Consider the following 22131-nt stretch of genomic DNA (forward strand, 5'->3'; position numbering starts at 1 on the left):
AGGATCTAGAGACAAATTAATAATTTAGGACGATTGATCTTGGCATTTCAGCTTTAGTTTATTGATTGCATTAGTTACATTGCCTCATGTTTTTCTGTATCATTTATATCCTGTAATTTGTTTTGTATTTGTTTTCTCTATGCACCAAAAGTTCACTAAGATTTCAATTGAACAGAACTCAACTCATTTTTATCAAAAGAGAGGTGGTGTTTGTGTGTACCTATCTATCTATACATCTGTCTATATATATTCCCCCCCCCTCTCTCTCTCTCTATATATATATGTACTCACAGAGATTTTGTGTGTGTGTGTGTGGGATACATTTCATCGTTCAGCTCACTATAATACTGAGACATTTGTGCTCTTTAATGATTGTTTTGATCATCAGTTTTCTTATTTATATGTCACTGAAGGTTTATTACCAAGAGAAAATACAAGAAGAAACAAATTTATGATATCGGTTTCTTTTTTTAAATTAAATATTATCATATGATAGGAAATGCATTGATCCTTAGCCATACAGTTGTATTCAGATGTCCCATTATTTTAAAACCTGGGATTTCGAAGTTTATTTATCTCATTTGTACGCCAAGCCCCAAGGAGCTGACGGCAATTTGTATGTCCATCACAACTTTGAGATATTGGTTAGGTTGAGATTTGCCCAGTGATTTTCATGGTTAACAAATAAATTTAATATATTATCCAATGCTGGTTCTGAGACGGTGATGTTCTTGAATTTGAATCAATAGTTTAGGATTCTGCTTATATTGAAAAATAAGTTTTACAAGTTCCTTGTTTCTTAATACAACTACTTGACCAGATCCGCTTTATTTAATTTATGCAGTAGGTTTCAAAGAACAGCTGACTTTGACGTTAATCAAATAAAGTAGACTTGATTATGTTTGGTCAGCTGTATCTTATGATTTAAATATTTGATTTAATTATATTTAATCTATTGTTATTGCAAGCCCTTGCCAAGGACAGAAAATCCCTCTAGTTTACACTGCTTCACTGCTTAAATCAAGAATCTTGATACTCGTATGAGGCATAGAATTCTACTTAGCATGCACTCACTCACTCTGAATTAATCTAGAAAAAAACCACCCGTTTCCCATTCTCTTCGGGCCTATTTATATAATCAGTTATTGAGAGATAACCCACAAATTCACTTCAACCTGTATTTTGTTTACAAATTCTGAGGGTGATTTGCAGGTTAAATGGTGTTGAAAGAGTGTCAACTGTTTACTCACTTCTTTTTCATCCAAGAATTAGCTATCAGTATTCCTACTTTTATCTCTAGGTAGCTGGATTGCAAAGGCCTCAAGACAGATACTGCAATGAGTAAATAAGGTCAGATGCTGAGCAAATGGGGGCAGTTAAAACATTGTTTTTCTATGTACAGTAGATGGGACTTTGTCTAAGGAGAGCTATATTGAGACAAACATATGCGTCTTCTTCACTGAGTAATAGGCCTTTCCTTTACTTACTAACCCCAGTAAGCATTTCACATCACCAATTAAGATGCACTGGAAGACTATGGAAGGAAATGCACATGGGGTGGTGCTTTGTGTGTGTTAAGTGGTAACTACTTCTCATTAAATGATCTTAAATGTGTGTCTGTAGACACATCGCAAAGCTAGAATGGATCTGCAGGGTTTTAAGAAACATGCAGTTGAGTGCTATAAAGTAGGCAGCCCAGAGCTACATATTCCATTATAGCTTTCCTTGCGACACTGATTCCTCATATTTCCATTCTCAAACAGACGAAAAGGGAAATGAAAAGGACAACCTTTCTAATGTGGATTCAGTGTTCTGAGGATCTGGTTCTCTCTCATTAAAAAAACTTGACACAGTACCTAGGGAAAACTATGGAAAATGCACTACTACAAGTTGTAGTCATGGCCACTAGCTTGGATTGTTTTAAAGGGCTTAGACAAATTCATGAAAGATAAAGCTATCTCTGCCTATTTGTCACAATGGCTGGGTTCTACCTCCATTGTTACAGGCAGTATGCATCTGTAGACCAGTGGCTGGAAATCCCTCTTCATCTGGCTAGCCATTGTGAGAACAAGTTGCTGGGCTAGATGGGCTTTTGACCTGATGCAGCAGGGCCATTCTTAGGTCTGTAACATTTACGTTCTCCCAACATTGGCTGGAGAATTTGTGTGACAGTGAAATATTGCTGAGTCTAAAATCCTCCCTTTCAGAGCCAGGTTTGCAGGTCAGAAAAGTGGTGGTGGGGTTGTCATTTCAGTTGGGTAGGAAAAACTATTAGGAAAAGCAGTTTTGCTGCTGCAAGCGGCTGCTGCAATACCTCCGTCCCATTCCCCCACACTGCCCCACTTGCAATGATGCTATGTCACAACGTAGCATCTTTTCAGAGGCATTGTAATAGGAAATGTGCCCTTTGGCCATATTTCACCCAATGCATGTGAAATTTTGCATAGGAAAAAGGGTGTTGCTTTCCTGTCTTCAGGAATGTATACATTGTTCCTGTACAAGTGCTTGCTAATTACTTGTAGTGTGTGTGTGTGTGTGTGTACTGAAAAGTGCTATCATTGTTATCTACATAGGCTGCATCCTTTGCACACTTACACAAGAGTAAGCACCGTTGAACACAGTAGGACTGTATATAGGATTGCACTGAGCATGGATGTCATTTTGATCAGTGCTAATATAGTTAATGCCAAATTATTATTACTTACATTTATATTCTTTCTTTTCTGTAAATGAACTCAGGGCAACATACACAGTCCTTTACTCCTCTTATCCTCATACCAAACCTGTGAAGTAACTTGGGCTGAGAGATAATGCAGGGCCCCAAGTCACCCAGTGAATAATAATAATAATAATAATAATAATAATAATAATAATAATAATAATAATTTTATTATTTACATGCTGCCAACTGAATGGGTTGCCTCAGCCTCTCTGGGTGGCTCCCAATAGAATATTAGAAACACAACATCAAACATTAACAACTTCTCTATACATGTAGCTCATGACTGCCTGGCTGAGAGTATTATTCCTAATGAGGAAGTTATGAAATGAACACTGAAAATAATACACACACACATAATTAAGATGAAAAATGATGAAAAATGTACATACAGTATTGACAATGGACTGTTTTGAATTTGTTTGGAGTTACTCAAGAACACCAGGAAAATGTCTCTGCTTGGAAATTCGACATTGCAGGAAATTACAAACTATTGACTCAGGAATGTGTCTGCATGTTGTATATAAAAAGATATTGAAAATGCCCCAAATGTATATTTGGTATTGCTGAGAAAACTAATGAATTTCTCTTCATTATCTTTAATGCGTCACAACACAAATGTGAAATGAAATGAAATAATAATAGACATTAAACAAGTAAACACTTCTTCCACCAGTGATCTCTTGTTATTTTGTTAACTGTATAAACAGTTATAAATTCACAGTAGATTGAGTTGCCCTTCTCAGTGACCTTCTTTGGGACAGGGTTCAACATACTGTTTGGAGCAGAGAATTACGGCCAACCAAAATGAACTCCCACCTATTTTTGTATGAAGTGGACAGTGACTCTTCTGTAGCGTCCTCAGATTACCCGTGGTTTTTATGCATTTTAACTTCCAGTTTAAGTATTGTGTTAAAAATGCAAACAGCTTTGAGGTCAGACGGTTGGAGAGTAAGGCAGTATAAATAACTGTAATTTTATGTTTTAGAAAAAGGTAAAGGACCCCTGACAGTTAAGTCTAACTACTGTTGTTTATGCTCTGGTAACTTCAAGATTAGATTACTGCAATGCATTATACGTAGGGCTGCCTCTGAAGACAGTTCAGACACTTCAGCTACTGCAGAATTCAGGAGCCAGGTTGCTCACCGGAGCAAGATGGTTTGAGCATATTACACCGATCCTAGTCCGACTGCACTGGCTACCAATTAGTTTCCGGGTCCAATTCAAAGTGCTGGTTTTGACCTATAAAGCCTTAAATGGCTCAGAACTGCAATACCTTAAGGACTGCCTCTTCCCATATGAACCTACCCGGTCCCTGAGATAATCTTCTGAGGCCCTCCTTCATGTGCCTCCTCCTCGAGTGGTCCAGAGGGTGGCAACATGAGAATGGGCCATCTGTGCTCACCGTCTATGGAATGCTCTCCCCAGGAAAGTTCACCTGGCGCCTTCATTATTCACATTTAGGCGCCAGGCAAAAATGTTCCTTTTTAACCAGGCCTTTGGTTGATCTTATTGACACCCAACACCCTTTCAGAATATGGCTTGGGGGGAGAGAAGGGGGGTTATTGGGTTATTGCTTTTAGCTTGATTTTATATGTTGTGGTCTTGTTGTGAACTGCCCTGAGACCTCCAGGTATAGGGCGGTGTATAAGTTGAATAAAAATAAATAAATAAATAAATAAATGATGGGAGTTGGAGTCCACGAATATCTGGGGGGCGGGGCCACCACATTGGCTGTCCCTGCACTGTGAGATGGCTCAACTTTTCAGATACTAAGACTGTACATTTTTTTTCATGTGCAGTCTGCACCACCTCTGCTTTCAAGTGGAAAGAGCTTTCACATGAAGAATAACGTTACATGTGAATTGTCTAGCTGTTAGAGAGAAGGCTTGTACACCTTTCCTCTGCCCCACTAGCTTTCCATGGTTAGTGCAATCAAAGGGAGGGATTCATGGCCATGCTTAGTCATACAAAGTTAAATAATAATGGTGATGATGCCTTTCTTATCTTTCCATTGGCATAAACATCTTTGCTTGTCAGATGAAATGATTCCCCCCTCCTCCCCTGCTTTGTTTTGGGGCTTTTCCAGACCCTCCAGGGCTGATCTGGGGAAGGCAGAGCATTCTATAACTCTTTAAGAAAGCTCTTAGTTATTTAGGGCACCACTCAAAATATTTCTGAGTTTTGTTTTGTTTTGTTTTGTTGCCCATGTACTTTGTAAAATCTCCATCATACTCCTAGCTGATATAGTCACAGTTAGTTTTGTTAGATTTTTTCTTCATAAATTGGGTATATTCATCATTTATAGAAGCCATAAATAAATTCAGTGGCTAAAGCTTCACTCTATATAAATCATTATGTATCCACTACATTCAATCCAGTGGAGCTAGACCTGTTTACAACGGAGCCAGAGCAATTTGTAGTAACGATAGATTACTAGCCATAATTTTAATTTGTAACTGCAGGATTACTAGAAATATGAGTTCCCTGCTGATGCACATGAAAAAGACAACAATATCAAAACCCAGAAATAGAAATTTCTGTCAGAGAACACAAAGTCCTTTTCTTTCATAATCAAATCAGTCAGATTTTATTTGTACATTTCAAAATGCCTGTGTGGAAATTATACAAATCATTCCATCCATAAAATGTGCCATTTACACATAAAATGTGCCATTGACAGGCACAATTACAAATTAGTTAGGGCACCTCCTACTACCTGAAAATGGGTCACATTAGCAGATAGGACAGAACAACAAAATAGTAGGAGCAATCTTCCTCTTCTAAAGGTTGAGGATTAGTTACAGTCATTGTAGTCACTTAAGTTAATAAGTTCTCACATGTGAAGTTACATTATCCACTTTCCTATCTATTGTAGGATCCAGCAAGGCTACATCAATATCCTGAGGAAATGTAGTTTTCTATTTTAAGAAGACTTTTCTTGCATGGCAGGATATTATCTTCATTCAGCATGTTTACAATTATAGCACGAATTTGTGTCTGCTTGTGCAAGTCTGGAAACAGTTGCCCTAGTCACTTTAAAGCTTAGCTTATTGATTCCAAGATAAAAGTCTTATTTTTGATATGGTTGGTAATTTGTGATTTCTTCACTTTTTCTTCATTCATGTGGAATTATAGGGAAAGATATGAAGCAGACAAGAGAAATGTCTGCTACTGCTTTTAACACTTTCAGGGTCCATTTTTGCCTGATTGGCTCAAAATGTTCAAATCACTTCAGGCTAAATGTGATCAATGCATAGTCACCTATGCAGAATACTGAAAGAGAAAGAGGGAACAATTTTTTTCAGGCAGGCCATTGGTAGTGCCATTTCATGTGATACTTATGAAATCTCTGACTGTAATGGATGTTTGTAGACAGTATTTAAACCATGGTTTACAAGAGTGATCCTAGGTTGGCCCTACACTTGCGGGCTCCCTTTTCTTCTTCCAGGATGGACACAAAGAGTGTGGAAGCTGCAGTTTGTTCTGCTACCGAAACCCACCACACTGTGATTAATCTTAACTATGGTTTGATTGAAACAAGCCAACTTCAAACCACGGGTTCTGAAACTAGCTTTTTTCAAGAAACTATAGTTAAGATTAACCACGATTTAAGGTTCATGCATAATATTATGCTGCAGTTAATTGACATAAGAAGCAGAAGCTATAAAAATACAAATTTTGAATGATAGCTGTTTCAGATCACATAGTGGTTTGGAAGTGCAAATGGATAGGTTTGCATTAGAATGTGAACTAAACAAATTTCTGCCCCAATCCTACCTGTAATCCAAATTATGTTTCAAAAAGATTGCTTGCTTTTAGGTGGATCCAAACAAAAGTAAGGAAAAAAGAGGGGAAACTCCGAATGCTAAAAATGAATTTATTCTATGTCTGACTCCTTTTAAAAAACACAAGTACACACACATGCACCCACACCCATACCCACACCCACACAATATACATGGGAAATGGGACAGTGAGCATAAACTGTCATCTTGTATAATATGGTTTCATAATCTCAACCTAAATGAATACCAAGCAAAAGTTATTGAGTTACCCTTTGTAAGCAAAACAAAAAGTGTGTGTGTGTGTGTGTGTGTGTGTGTCAGGTTATCTATCTTTTCATGATTAGACCTTTCTATCAGCTAGCCTGGTAGTAATTGTCTTTCAAATAACCAGAGAAATTTCTATGCTAACATTTCTAACTTTCCTACTATAAGCAAGATTGTGTCTAACTGAGCTTTGAGCAGTGTCAAACCCTATTAATCATTTCAGAAGATAAATTCCACCAGTCTCAAAGAAAACAAATCTACACAAATTCTGCATTGCCTGGTAACCATATAATTAATAGAACTGTAGAAACTCGTAAATTAGAAATGAAAAGCTACTGTTAAGACTTCTATGCCATGTAGATATATGACTGTGGATTCTGGCATTATAACACATCCATTGCAATCCATACACTATCTACTTTAAAGTAGCCTCTTTAACTACAGTGGAGTAAGTAGCTTCTGACAATTTACTTGTCCTCCTTTAAAACATTCTGAAAAAGATGCTGATACCCATGAATCAAACTGTGATCCTCAAAAGGTTGTTCACCATTTCACTTAAAAAGTAAGTGACAAGTTTGTAGATACTCATTCAGGAATGAAACTCATTCAGCCATATCAAATGCTACCTGACATTGTGTGTTTTAATAATTCTGTATAAGAGAATCTCCTGTTTTGTGAGTGTGTGTAGCATCAGAGTTGTTAATCCAATGTCAGCAAGACCCTTCTCCTTTCTAGAAAATATATCCTCCTCCATCACCTCTTAATTAAAGCTACTACCTTCTTTGAGCAAAAGCCTATAACCCACCAAACGTCTTGCACAGCAAAAGACAAGCAACTAACAAGCATCCAGCAGACCACAGAACATGGCTGATGTGTTCATCTCAGTGCAACCTGAGTTGCTCAAGCCTGGTTTACAATGAATGTACAGTAGGGAATACAGAGGAACATACAGAAATTTTTAATTTGGGAACATTTGGCATGCTGTTTCAGCATTTCTAGCCCCTGCAGCTTGGAGATGCTAGAGCTTTAATTTGTTCTAGTCATGCCATGGCCCAAATGACTGAAAGGGACCAGCCAATTTCTTTGTGAAAGCATGAGGTTGTGTTTGAGAAATTGCCTTTAATATGTAGTAATTGAAAGAAAGGAAAGACAGCATTAGGTGATCAGCATGGTTACTGATTCATATCACTTACACTCCAATCATAGCAATGAGGTTTCTAGGTAGGCCTTCTTCAGGAGGGCACTTTGGAAGCTAAGAAGCCCCTCAGAAAAGTCTTTGCATCTGGTTGCCACCTGCTGCACTTAAAACCAGTGACAGGCTTCAGACTATGATCACAGCAAATGGGCAGATGACTGCAGGGAAAGTCAGCCCAACAAATATCTGTGTCCTAAGTCAATGTAGGACTTTAAAGGTTTTAGTGCTTTGAATTGAATTCATAAACTTCCTGGGAGCCACTGGAATTGTTTCTACTGCAGTGTTCTGTATTGCTGCAGTTTCAAAGGTAGTTTAACTTCAAAAGCACTCAAAATAATTTTGCAGTAAGGTAAAGGGAGCCCTGACCCTTAGGTCCAGTCGCGGACGACTCTGGGGTTGCAGCACTCATCTCGCTTTACTGGCCAAGGGAGCCAGTGTATAGCTTCCGGGTCATGTGGCCAGCATGACTAAGCCGCTTCTGGCGAACCAGAGCAGCGCATGGAAATGCCGTTTACCTTCGCGCCAGAGCGGTACCTGTTCATCTACTTGCACTTTGATATGCTTTCAAACTGCTAGGTTGGCAGGAGTTAGACATGCATGGGTACACATGGCTACCCTATCTTGGTCCCGGAGGGGGGGGGTTGCAGTCAGTGCATCAACATCAGGAGGTAGAAGGTCCCACATGCCACTGAGGCTGAAGAGTACAATAACACTCCTAGACTGCATACCTAATTGACTGACTGTGTATATCTTGATCATGCTTTCAGAATTTGACTTTTCTGATCTTCTTTACCACTTTTGTCCAGACCTTTCTTAGCTCTTTATCCATTTTTCTGAAGTACCCGTGATTTCCTCTTCATTGTCACACAAGATGCCCATGAACATATTATAGAGAATGTGTCCAAGAACCACTCTCCACTTGCTGCTCATACACACTCCACAAGTGAGTGGGTCCATCCACAACACTCCACCAAACATCAAACAAAATAAGAGGGCTGAGCAAGTTGCCTGCTGTCAGTTTCCTGTGGGTGGCCGGCAAATGATCCCGCAAAAGGGATTATCCCTGCTGTTCTTCCCCCCCCCACTCCCACTCTTCAAAGAAATAAATAAAAAGCCCTCCTCTGCAGGGATGACCATGTGGCTAGAGGCACACGATCAGACCAATGAAGTAATCTCCATCACTTTTTCTTCCACCTCCCGCCCCCCCCCCCCCATGATACATCAATGAAACCTCTTCCTGGGGCAATGTAAGAAGAGGCAACTAGATTGGCAGATGCCACAGAAATGCCAATAAGAGCCTTTGTGGGCATCATGGCAGCCGTGAGCACTGGGTTGGTGACCTCTGGCATAGAGGATGATTTGTAGCCAGATATATTCACAGCTTAATCTCTTTGCTAATGCCAGTAGGTCACAAACAATAACATACAGTACTTAAAGTGCTGTTCTTTTGCTAATTAGCCATCTTATATTGACTTTCAGACTTGCAGTAAATATTATTGTTGACCCAAGAACTGGGATATTCACACTTATCTAGCAATCCTTAGTGCTTGAAGGGTTTGCAGTGATTCTTTGATGGTGATACAGAGTTTCCCTACCAACTACAGCTTTCCAATTCACTTCAGTCTTGAATACCGCGCACACCACATAGCTGAAATAATTGGAGAACCTTTCTCATGTAAGAACACTGTATATTGATTGGAAGAGCAGATGGGTCTCAGGAATAGGGATTTTGGCTGTGATTAACATTGTAGTACTTGCTGCACATGTCTGCTCAGAAGTAAGTTCCATTTACTTCCCAGCGAAGTGAAAATAGGATTTCAGCCTTAGCTTGGCAGTGTAATGTTGTGAACAACATTTTTACTATCGGACCAAAATGCATCATCGTCATTATTATTATTATTATTTTGTCTTAAGATGTCTTTCAGTATTAAAATCCTGTGATTCTCCAACTTGTATATATGTATACATTGTATATGTTTAGGTTTCAGGGTTAAATTCACCATTTTGGCCAGCAATAAAATTTAATGCTATCCACATTCTACTTAAATAGAAAGCTATCCCAAAGCAATGAAGTGACGTGTTTGTGAGGCATGCAGACACATAAAAGAACACTTCTTTTTTATATAAAAAGGAAAAAGGATTTGTCTAGATCATTTTCAAAGAAAACAATTTGACGCAAATTAAAATTATCTAAAGCTGCATAAATATGTGTACCACCCACAAGAGTGTGAGAAGAGCAGTGCCTTATACGACATGATAGATTGTCTCTGTTTTCATGCCCTGCTTTGAACTTTGAGCTAATTTTTGCAAATGCCTGGGAGCCTGACTTAGGGGAGCAAGAAGTCAGTTTTCTTAGGAAAGGGTAAACAATGCTGTGTTCGTAAATGGCTCCTGTAGTTTATTGTGGGAGGAGGGAGGGAATCAAATGAGAATAACGTTGTAGTCCCAGTAAAATTGATAATTTAACAGCACTCTATGGAAATTATGTTCATGTTTTGAAACCTGATAATGTTAAACAGTGTCAAACATTTTGCCATTGAAATCGCATAGTGAATATATACATGCCTTATTGACTGTTATATAAATGTTTAGAATTGAAATGTAAGACCAGAGTGCTCACACGCTGTACAGCCCCAGCAGCTAATGCACTGTGTATTCATCAAAAATATGTATCTTCAAATATTTTAAAAGCAGGAAAGATCCCTGAAGCACTTAGAAAATAACAAGGCATTGGACATAAACTAACATCTCTGTTATGAATGCTATAACACTTCATTGTGCAACTTGGTTAACATGATTTCTTTATGGGTTCAGTGTTGCAATGTAGTAAAGAGGTAAAGGGAACCCTGACCATTAGGTCCAGTCGTGGACGACTCTGGGGTTGTGCCGCTCATCTCGCTTTACTGGCCGAGGGAGCCGGCGTACAGCTTCCAGGTCATGTGGCCATCATGACTAAGTCGCTTCTGGCGAACCAGAGCAGCACACAGAAACTCTGTTTACCTTCCCGCTGGAGCGGTACCTGTTCATCTACTTGCACTTTGATGTGCTTTCGAACTGCTAGGTTGGCAGGAGCTGGGACCAAGCAACAGGAGTTCACCCTGTCACGGGGATTTGAACCGCCGACCTTCTGATTGGCAAGCCTTAGGCTCTGTGGTTTAACCCACAGCGCCACCCGCATCCCATCCCATTGCAATGTTGTAACCATTATACAGCATTTTAAGTACACTTATTTAAAAAAATTATTTGAAATGGCCCTACTGAAGAAATAAGTCCATTCATCTCATTTATTTATTTAACGTATGTGTATTTTGCCCTGTAACCAAGTTCCGCCTCGCTTCCATTCTAGGTGTTGTTGTTATAATGGGTGTTTCTGTGGACACAAAAGCCAAAGTGGCTCCTCAATCGCTTCCTCCATGAATGTACATTGATTAAGCCATCAGACCAAGGATAGCAAGTCTTGTGTTAACCAGTGGGATGTTCTGTTATTTTAGATTTCAGTGTAAGTGTAAGGCTACTCAGAACTTCAAAATGTGGGCCCATTTGGACCCAACCGTCTCTAATGTGAAAACGAGGTCTTCTGCTGACTGGGGCCCTGGGCCTCTGCCCAAAGTACTGTCCAGGTGGCATCATTGACCCTTTACTGCTAGTCTGTGTTGTGTGAAAGGGTTACAGTGCCAAAGGGAGCTACTGCGCAGGTTTCAATATAAAGAAGCAGGGTATTCATGTGCCTCTCTGCTAGTGCTGCAAGTCACTGCCCCACAACAGCAGTCTGTGTTTATATGTTGTGCTATAGTTTTCATAGAATCACTTCTACAGAAATATATAGCTCTTTTAGCCACATATCCTATTTTAGCTCTAAAGTTTATAATTGCTTCAAGCTATTCCATTTACATTAAATATAAGGTACCACAGGGTGCTACTAAATATTGAGGAGTTAGGAGACTAAAGCAAAACATTTGAATTTATAGCAAGAATTTTTTTTATTAGGACATCGAAGTCTGACTCGAATACATTTGTGCAACATATACACTCACACTTTGAGAGGCGGGCATTGATGTTTGACAAGAACAAATTAAATTGAAATAAAATGTTTGGACATAATACAAAGTACGCTAATCACATCCTCCTCAGTGTATTTTTATTTGTGATTTATAATTTAAAAGCCTGGTCTTTGCTGCTCACGAGTGCTTGTTTGTATTTTGGTAATTCAAAGGAACATGGAGGGTTCTTTGGAGGGTTCTTTGTTTAAAGTGGCATGATTCTGCTTTAAATGTATAATGCACGTGGGGCCCCAATTTAGCCGCTATCATGCACTTGCATGATTGATGCTGCCCCACCAAAAAGCACTTGTCTGCAGTTCAGTTGAGTGTAGCCAGTATTACATTTAATAGGTGTTTGCTACATGCAGTAGCCCATCTATGTGCCGCCTGCACAGCTACCTAAGCTGAGGACTGCTGGTGTGTCAACAGTGCACATCTGTAGGCCAGCACATCTGGGGGAGGTTTAAATGTGATGCTGGCCATGTGGTTTTTAGCACTTATGTGACCTAAATGAAACCATTAAATAATCTTCAACTATACAATTATAACTATTCTAAAAATGCAGAAATACTTGAATAAATTCCTCCCCACCCCCTACCAGTGCCCTTTCAAAATGAATCTAAAAGCATTATGGCAGGTCCTAAAGTACTTTGAAGCTAGTTCCATCACATTCTGTTTTTGCATTTGTGAGTGATAGAAAGGGTTATCTGCAAATTAGTTTGAAATGCCCACAGCTCAATGAAGGAATAAGAATACAAAGCTTTCAGTTAGATCTTTGACAACAAATCCTTTATGTGTCCCCTTAGATCCCATTTTAACTATCATAGAATTGAGAGCCCAACCCTCAACCCTACTTTAACCAGCACAGCCATAACGTTAGCTATAGACAAAACTCAATTTTGTTTTGCTTAAAAATGTGAATGAAACTGCTACAGATCTTCAGTGAGAAAGTTCATGATGATCTGGAAGGTATTAAGAAGCACGTTTAAGTTATTGAAGTATCAATATGATTAGTTCCTTGCAGAAAGAACGATAACTGTCACTTTCATAAAGTTTTATATATTTTCTCCTTTAATGCTTTTCCTTTTATTTCTTACTCTTTTGATAGATGGCAGTTAAGAAATTTGCTTGAGATGATGAAATATAACCATATATTACAGCGGCATTACTTTAAACATAATCTGTTTTTTATGCACAAATAACTGGGATGTCAAAAAGTCCCAAGAACCAAACCTGCTGTGTTTCTGCTTCATGTTTAATGTTCTTTGCTTCCCTTCCTCCCTCTCTCCTGCTTTCTTTTTCAAATGCATTTAACCTTAAAATAGGTAACTTCGACAGAGAGTAATGGATATTCTATGTCAGGTCAATTTATGAAATGGGTTTTGCTGTTCTATCAGCCCCTTGCTACCTGCAAAAATAATTATTGTTATTAGTTTGCATTCATGTATTCTCTTTCATTCTAAATAATTCAGCCTACTTACAAACTGTGGGGTATGCAGCAAGAAGCCACTTTCCTCACCATTAGCGACCCATGCTTTCTCTGGTTAAACAGCAGTGGTACATCTTTTAACGCTTTGGGAAATGAAAATGAAGATAATAGTTTCTAAGTGACACCGTATGCTAGGATTTAACGCAGGTACAATATGACTATTGAATAGTAATTCAGCTTGTACACAGAAGCTAATGACTAAAGCTAATGGTCAGCTAATTTCCAGGTCACCTGCACCAGAAATATTTAATGCTTACTGGAGGCTACAGAATATAAAACTGTCTCATACTGAGTTAGACCATTGGTGTTGCAAAGCCTCTACTCTGACCAATGGCAGCTCTCCAAAGATCTTTCCCAAGTTTTTAACTGGAGACGCTGTGACTTTTGTATTCAAAGTATGTGTTGTAACACTGAGTTATGGCTCCTCTCCTAGTGTGGGGCGGATGAAATACAGACACTCTTTTCCTGAAGTCTTTGAAAATATACATAGTATTTCATCCCTCAAATACCAACTCTTAGGAGTGTCTTAAACTCAGTTTCTTGGCTCACTGCCTGAGGATTGCTACTAAACATTTCCCTTCTCCTGCGGGACCCTTGGAAAGTTACAACTTTGTATTGATCTTACAAGTGTGGACCTTGGGGTTGAAGCCAATGGCAAGGAAAAAAGTTGAGGTCAGTTTATAAGACTCTTATTGCAGAGACAGCGGTGACTTCTTTTGTCACCTTCCTTTGTGTGTTATTACTGCTAGGTGTGTGAGAGAGATGGGGGAAACTTGCAGATCTGCAGTTGCAGACTGTCAGTCTAAAACCTGGAATAAAGAACATTAGTCTCTGTGGCTTGGGGATTATGCACAAAGGCCCAGTGCTACAATCCATGGCGAACTTTGCACTCACATAACAGCCCCTGCTCGCTCCTCTTTTGCACATGAGAGGAGACGCTTGAAAGCTTCCTCTGTTGGTTTTAAATAAGGCACAACTTCCTGTTAAATCTGAACTGGCAGAACGGCAGTTCATTCTTACTGTTCAAGCAAACCAGAAGCAAGCTGTTGTTTCAGCTACTGGTTTGGCAGCCCACCTGCACTCCCTGCAGAAAAGATTGTGACATACCTTCAGTGTTTACAAACATTTTCGTGATGATGATCAGTGTTAACACTGTGCCCTCTGTTTTATCCTTGGCACATTTCAAACTTTTGTTAACAAGTTGCATCCATATGCAGAGGATGGTTGATCTTTGACTCAATTTGTTCTGGCACTCATGTTCAGCACCAGAATCTGCTTTCTTTTCTAGGGCTGACCCCCCAGAATATTTGAATGGTATTTTATAAAAGTGAAGTTGCTCTGGCAGGGTATTTTCCCCACTCTCTCTTTCTCTCTTTACACACACACACACACACACACACACACACACACACAGGCATAGAGCATTAGTGATCAGGGATTCTTTTCAAGGCAGATGGCAAGGCTTCCGCAAAGGTCTGAGCCTTCTGTTTGCCCTTCTGATGGTTTAAAAAAATAATTACTCAAGTATGAGTAATCTGTGAGCCTTTATTCAGTCCGATTATGAAGCCGCTTCCATTTTAAGATAGTCAACAGTGCTAAATGGTCAATGCTAAGGCTACTTGCTGTGCCCATTTGGATTTCTGCTGAGGAGACAGTAGCATGAACCAATTAAACCCTATCTTTGTGGACAATAAAATAGGTTCAACGTTCACCTTAATGTTTTCCCTTATCAATTACAAGAAGATGAAAAAGAAAGTTAGTGTTTCCCCGCAACCATATACCTCCCTGATCTATTTCACTGACTTCTAATTATTGAATTATATAGTTTAGTAACAACAAAGCAATTGCTACTGGGGGAAAAAAAACTACTCAGCAGCTGGTGAGCTTGTCTTTTTCAATTTTTCTACTTTCAGGATGAGCTAGAGGTTTGGATAATATTTATAATTCTGATGAAGCACTTAGTAGATTTTTAATAACCCTTCAATGGGGAAAACCTGGCATATTCTGCAACACTGTCACAGCTGTCAGCATTATTTTTTGCCAGACTGGGTGATTTCCAAGGGCTAATTCAGGCCTTCCCGTTGCCCCCATAATATACAGTGTGTGTATATATGGTGTTTAAATAATTTCCACCTGGGAGAATTATAGAACGAGTTTCAGAGACCATTACATATTATATCGGAAAATGGGGAATTGGTGTCTAGAAATGGCATTCCTATGTGACGCTATAGGCACATGATGTTTCTATGGGAAAATAAAGACATTTGGTAGTTTTGCTAATCTTCTATTTTGGGGTACATTTATTTTAGCTTTGTTGGGATTGTTTTGCTACCTTATCTACGAAACAGCAATTTCACCTGAATGTAGATTGATTTTTTCCCCTAAAATATAAAGGGTAACTCTCTAAAAAGAGGAACAGGTGGCATCAGCTTTTTCTTAAAGATAATTTGTGTGCATGCCTGTACATGGTTACTAGCTTAAGTGTTGTTGTTGTTCAGTCGTTCAGTCGTGTCCGACTCTTCGTGACCCCATGGACCAGAGCACGCCAGGCACGCCTATCCTTCACTGCCTCTTGCAGTTTGGCCAAACTCATGTTAGTAGCTTCGAGAACACTGTCTAACCATCTCATCCTCTGTCGTCCCCTTCTCCTTGTGTCCTCCATCTTTCCCAACATCAGGGTCTTTTCTAGGGAGTCTTCTCATGAGGTGGCCAAAGTACTGAAGCCTCAACTTCAGGATCTGTCCTTCCAGTGAGCACTCAGGGCTGATTTCTTTAAGAATGGATAGGTTTGATCTTCTTGCAGTCCATGGGACTCTCAAGAGTCTCCTCCAGCACCATAATTCAAAAGCATCTATTCTTCGGCGATCAGTCTTCTTTATGGTCTGGCTCTCACTTCCATACATTACTACTGGGAAAACCATAGCTTTAACTATACGGACCTTTGTCGGCAAGGTGATGTCTATGCTTTTTAAGATGCTGTCTAGATTTGTCATTGCTTTCCTCCCAAGAAGCAGGCGTCTCTTAATTTTGTGACTGCTGTCACCATCTTGCAGTGATCATGGGGCCCAAGAAAGTCAAATCTCTCACTGCCTCCATTTCTTCCCCTTCTATTTGCCAGGAGGTGATGGGACCAGTGGCCATGATCTTAGTTTTTTTGATGTTGAGCTTCAGACCATATTTTGCACTCTCCTCTTACACCCTCATTAAAAGGTTCTTTAATTCCTCCTCACTTTCTGCCATCAAGGTTGTGTCATCAGCATATCTGAGGTTGTTGATATTTCTTCCGGCAATCTTAATTCCAGCTTGGGATTCATCCAGTCCAGCCTTTCGCATGATGAATTCTGCATATAAGTTAAATAAGCCGGGAGACAATATACAGCCTTGTTGTACTCCTTTCCAAATTTTGAACTAATCAGTTGTTCCATATCCAGTTCTAACTGTAGCTTCTTGTCCCACATAGAGATTTCTCAGGAGACAAATGAGGTGATCCGGCACTCCCATTTCTTTAAGAACTTGCCATAGTTTGATGTGGTCAACACAGTCAAATGCTTTTGCATAGTCAATGAAGCAGAAGTAGATGTTTTTCTGGAACTCTCTAGCTTTCTCCATAATCCAGCGCATGTTCGCAATTTGGTCTCTGGTTCCACTGCCCCTTCGAAATCCAGCTTGCACTGGATTAAGTAACCATCCTTTATAAGACTATAGTCATATGTTGGCTTCAGAAGACTTATTTTTGGGGCAATTCTCAAAGCTACCCAATGGAAATGACTATCCCAGCTTGATATGTTGCAGTTCATTGCAGGGGGAGAGGGGTTTTTCACTATTTGCTTTAGGTGCAAAAATGTCTAAAGCTGACACTGAGGAATGGTTATGGGATTTGCTGTGCAACAAAATGAATATCACATCCACATGGAGAATATTTACAGAGAGCAAAACTTTTTTATTTTATAAATGCCCTTGTTCTATATACTTATTCAAACAGAGCAAAGGGAAATGCTACTTTCCTTTTATCTGTTATACCAATGCAAACTCTGGACGAAGGTCTTATCAAAGATAGCGAGTTCTTTTTAAACTCATTCCTTTCTTAACAAACAGAACTTCAGCAGAACTAAAATATATAATAGTAACTGAGAATTTATATTAAAATGATAAGACCTACATACTTTGTTTCCATGGTAAGAGCTTCATTAGAATTCATTTCAGCATCTCTCTTTTTGCCCTTTTCCCAAAATGCAACGGACACATATGAAATTCTCCTTATGACTTCCCAGCTAGTATTTGTTATTTCAAAAAACTGTAATCCAACCCTGGGCTGGATTAATGACAGAGCATTTCCTTAAAACATAAGCATGTAAATTAAAGCAAACAGATGTTCAGACACTCCGTCTGTGCATCCTGTAACCCACATGAGGCACAAACATACTTACTGCCCATCTGTTAAGGTGGCTTGTTCTCCGTTCAGTACTTTGTCACGGGTGCCAGTCAGTCTTGCGTTAGGTTGGCAGGCTGTTGAACACTAAGATTGCTATTTCGAGTGGGGGATTTCTCCTGCCTACTGTGCACTGAGATATGTGACATTAGACACATGTTTGTTTATAGTTCCTTGATTATTCGTTTTTTTTAAAGGTTGCCTGAAACTTCCAGTGCTGAGTCATTAAAGATATATTGCAATGAATGCTTATAAAACTGGGGGGGGGGGGGAGTTTAATAGGACAACTCAGAACTCCAAGCCCATCTTCAAATCATTTTGTCTCAGTATGGTCTAACAGTATCAAAGAGGGCAGACAAATGTTGACACTGCTTATTTTGTGGCCTGTCCATGGTTAGGGAGAATATGCCTGATTGCCAAAATGAAACTGAACAATGTAAGGTAGGTTGGAAAGAAAACAGAATTAGAAGGTACTAGTGGGGGTGGGGATGCGCATGGTGCTGTGGTCTAAACCACTGAGCCTCTTGGGCTTGCCGATCAAAAGGTTGGTGGTTCGAATCCCCGCGATGGGGTGAGCTCCTGTTGCTTGGTCCCAGCTCCTGCCAACCTAGCAGTTCGAAAGCACAGCTAAGTGCAAGTAGATAAATAGGTACTGCTCCAGCGGGAAGGTAAATGGTGTTTCCGTGTGCTGCTCTGGTTCGCCAGAAGTGGCTTTGTCATGCCGGCCACATGACCTGGAAGCTGTATACCGGCTCCCTCGGCCACTAAAGCGAGATGAGCACCGCAACACCAGAGTCGTTTGCGACTGGACTTAATTGTCAGGGGTCCTTTACCTTTACCTTTTAGTTAGGAAAAAATAGATTGAGATGCCCATAATCGTTGGGATTCAATCTTGCTTTGTTATTCAGATTTATTGTCCTAGCATCTCACAGAACCATCACAAAGTCTGGATTCTTAAACCAAATCTAAAAGGTAAAGGTAAAGGGACCGTTAGGTCCAGTCGCAGATGACTCTGGGGTTGTGGCGCTCATCTCGCTTTACTGGCTGAGGGAGCCGGCGTACAGCTTCCGGGTCATGTGGGCAGCATGACTAAGCCACTTCTGGCGAACCAGAGCAGCACATGGAAACACAGTTTACCTTCCCACCGGAGTGGTACATATTTATCTACTTGCACTTTGATGTGCTTTTGAACTGCTAGGTTGGCAGGAGCAGGGACCGAGCGACGGGAGCTCACCCCATCGCAGGATTCGAACCACCAACCTTTCGATCAGCAAGCCCTAGGCTCAGTGGTTTAGACCACAGCACCACCCACGTCCACCAAATCTAGTGATGTGCAAAATCAGTTCCTTTATTTCCATAGATAATTTTGCTTTTTCTCTTGTTCCTCCCTTACACCTGGCACAAAGCGGGGGGGGGGGCGGTTAGACACGGACCCTGTTATTTTCTTAATGTCTGCTCCTGGAGACTAAAAAAACAGCCCACCCATACTGAAAACATACTAGCCTGTAGTTGCCACTAAAGAGTGTGCGTCAAAACTAGTAACATATACACAATGACCAATGTTTGAATTTTTATTTCCTTCACACAGGCCTCAGTTGTATGCAACACTAGTATGTCGGTGTTTCATTTTGTGGTGAAAAACTTAAGAGTTGATCATTGAATGAGGGTGAGGGGTTGAAAATGCTTCTCCCCTCCCAAATTTGGTACCCTATGCAATCTACAGTATTGCTTCATGATGAAGCAGGCCCTGTGTATCACTGAAGAAATGTCAGAACCATAAGACTAGAGAGATGAAGTAGGGAACTAGTTATTTGTATTATAGTTAATGGAAAGCATGTGTGCAGAATGCATCAAATTTAACGCAATAATTTCTTATTGCCTTTTTCAATTATTACATATATATTTTTTAGAAAGTCAAAAATTAGAGCCAAAAATCCATTGTGATATTTGAATTTTACTACTTAAGTGCCAGGAGCAAAGAGCACAGGGGGTTATATATTCACTACTAGTATTTGTTACATTTCTAAAGAGTGTCCCAAAAAATAATTCCTTCTATATATGGTTGGGAGACATAATCCACCAGGATGTTCTGCAGAAGCCCCATTGAAATGAAATTACTGCTCAGGAAATCGTACTGCAGGTGTTGGTGTTGTTTTTTGTTTTCTGCTGTATTGGAGGGAAACTTTAAATAATGGTAAGTGTAATCTCAGGCTAGATCTAGACACATCAAAGAAGTGGTTCAGTTAAACGCGTTGTGAACTCATACAGGGAAATCCAGTTGGAAAAGACAGGACTCCACAGCGCCATCTGGTGTCTCAGTGTTATATCACATATACAACGCATATACAGTCATACCTCATGTTGCGAACGCTGCGGGTTATGTTTTTTCGGGTTGCGCTCACTCCAAACCTGGAAGTACCGGAATGGGTTACTTCCAGGTTTCGCCACTCATGCATGCACAGAAGCGCCAAATCATGACCCGCACATGCACAGAAGCGCTGAATCGTGACCTGCATGTGCGCAGGAGTGGCTCTGTGGGTTGCAAACGCCGTGGGTTGCGAATATGCCTCCTGCACAGATCACGTCCACAACCCGAGCATCCACTGTAAAACACTTTTTCTTTACCAATCTAGCTGAGTCCACTGTGGGTGCCTAAAGTAACTCAAACATGTTTTTTATTTAAGAAAATTAAAAGCTTGATATAACTTATTGATATGATTTCTGTTACTATTTATCAAGCATCTGTAACATACAGAATGTGGTCCAAAGAAAGTGTACCTGCTCTCTACAAACCTCATTTATGTTTCTTTAGAAAGCATAACATTGCCTTCATGCATTCAAACACACTTGCGCAAGGAGGGGGAGAAACTCCTGTATAACAAATGATGATGGAAGACAGCACATAATTCCCTATGATCAGCCTCAAAGAATATCCACATAATTCTCTTCAACAATATGGATGAGAATGAGAGATGTGGGGAGGAGGGATCTGAAGGAGAGAGAGAGATTCTTTGTTATACCTGAATATATAGACTGGCTTACCTTATTCTTCCAAACTTCTGTATTTGTTCTGAATACTGTCATTTGTGATTTGCTTTTGATGCTATTCCAAAAAAGAAGAAGAAAAGTCTAGTTTGCCTGCTATTTTCTGGAATGCTGGGATCAGCATCTTTAAAAACATTAACAGAAAATCTAAAAAGAAAATTCATTCTAGGGTCAAAATATGCCTTGAGGTTATTTGCCTCACATTGTTTTGAGGCTTCGGACAAATGCGAAGGAAAAGGCAGCATTCAGAAAGATATGCCTGTAGGAGAACAAGATTGTGGCATTCTTCCTAATTGGATTTGCTTTTACTTCCTGGGGACAGATCCCCTCTGTTTTAGGTTATACTTCGCAAGACACATTCAGTATTTGCAGCCTAGTCCTCCAGGCTGATTGGACATGGAGTCCCTCTGTTTGAGCCTTGAACCTGGGAATTGGAGAGGATGGGAAGTGGACAGGATAAAAGAGGAACATGCATCCCTGATCCCTCCAGCAATTTAGTATCATCCAAATATTATATCTTGCGCATTAGGGTTTTTCAATAAGAAAAATGTCAAAAACGTTATGGTACAGCTATGGCTTTTATTATTATTATTTTTAAACCACCAACTTTATTTATATCAAGCACTTTAGAAAGAAAAAGAACATATATGCTTGGTTCCCAGCCTTTAGAAGTGTCTGAAAGCACTTCTATCAGAATTGCTTATTTGGAGTACTGGAGGTGGGAGGAGAGAGAGTCGTGTACAGGAAATGAACAGTTTGTAATGATTTTTCCTTGGGGCTCTCTATCATCCACATTTCCTTTCGCCATACAAGAAGTCCTTCCCTTGAAAGCGCTGTAATTGGAAAAGAGTACTTCAAAATGGTTAAAGGCATGTTTTCTGCTGTGTAATCAGCATCATTCTTCTTTACCGCAGATAACAGCTGCTGGAGGACATCTGAAATTTACCATTTCATATGACCTCACAGGGGAAGACGACGCTGCGGAAGCAATGCTGCAGTCTGATGTCATCATAGAGGTAGAGTATTGCTTCCCCATCTCTTGAAACGCTCATTGAAAGGATGGGTTGCTAGTTGTACAGAGTCAGCAGACCTCATAAGGCTAAAAGAAGAAGCTAGCAATAAGACCCTTCCCTAAGATGCTTACATTCCAATCTAAATTTCA

At 39.9% G+C, this 22131-nt stretch overlaps 1 protein-coding gene across 8 annotated transcripts in view; it reads left to right on the forward strand.

Annotated features, from left to right (window-relative positions):
• The window catches only part of LAMA2 (laminin subunit alpha 2), a 362452-nt gene that overhangs the window by 164188 nt on the left and 176133 nt on the right, over positions 1-22131 (forward strand). For all 8 annotated transcript variants that reach the window (XM_033143752.1, XM_033143756.1, XM_033143755.1 and 5 more), the window contains exon 13: positions 21884-21985. In XM_033143752.1, coding sequence (XP_032999643.1) covers positions 21884-21985 — 102 coding nt within the window. The remainder of the gene's footprint in view (positions 1-21883; positions 21986-22131) is intronic.

The sequence above is a fragment of the Lacerta agilis genome, chromosome 3 (assembly GCF_009819535.1).
Source record: "Lacerta agilis isolate rLacAgi1 chromosome 3, rLacAgi1.pri, whole genome shotgun sequence".
Classification (NCBI taxonomy): domain Eukaryota; kingdom Metazoa; phylum Chordata; class Lepidosauria; order Squamata; family Lacertidae; genus Lacerta; species Lacerta agilis.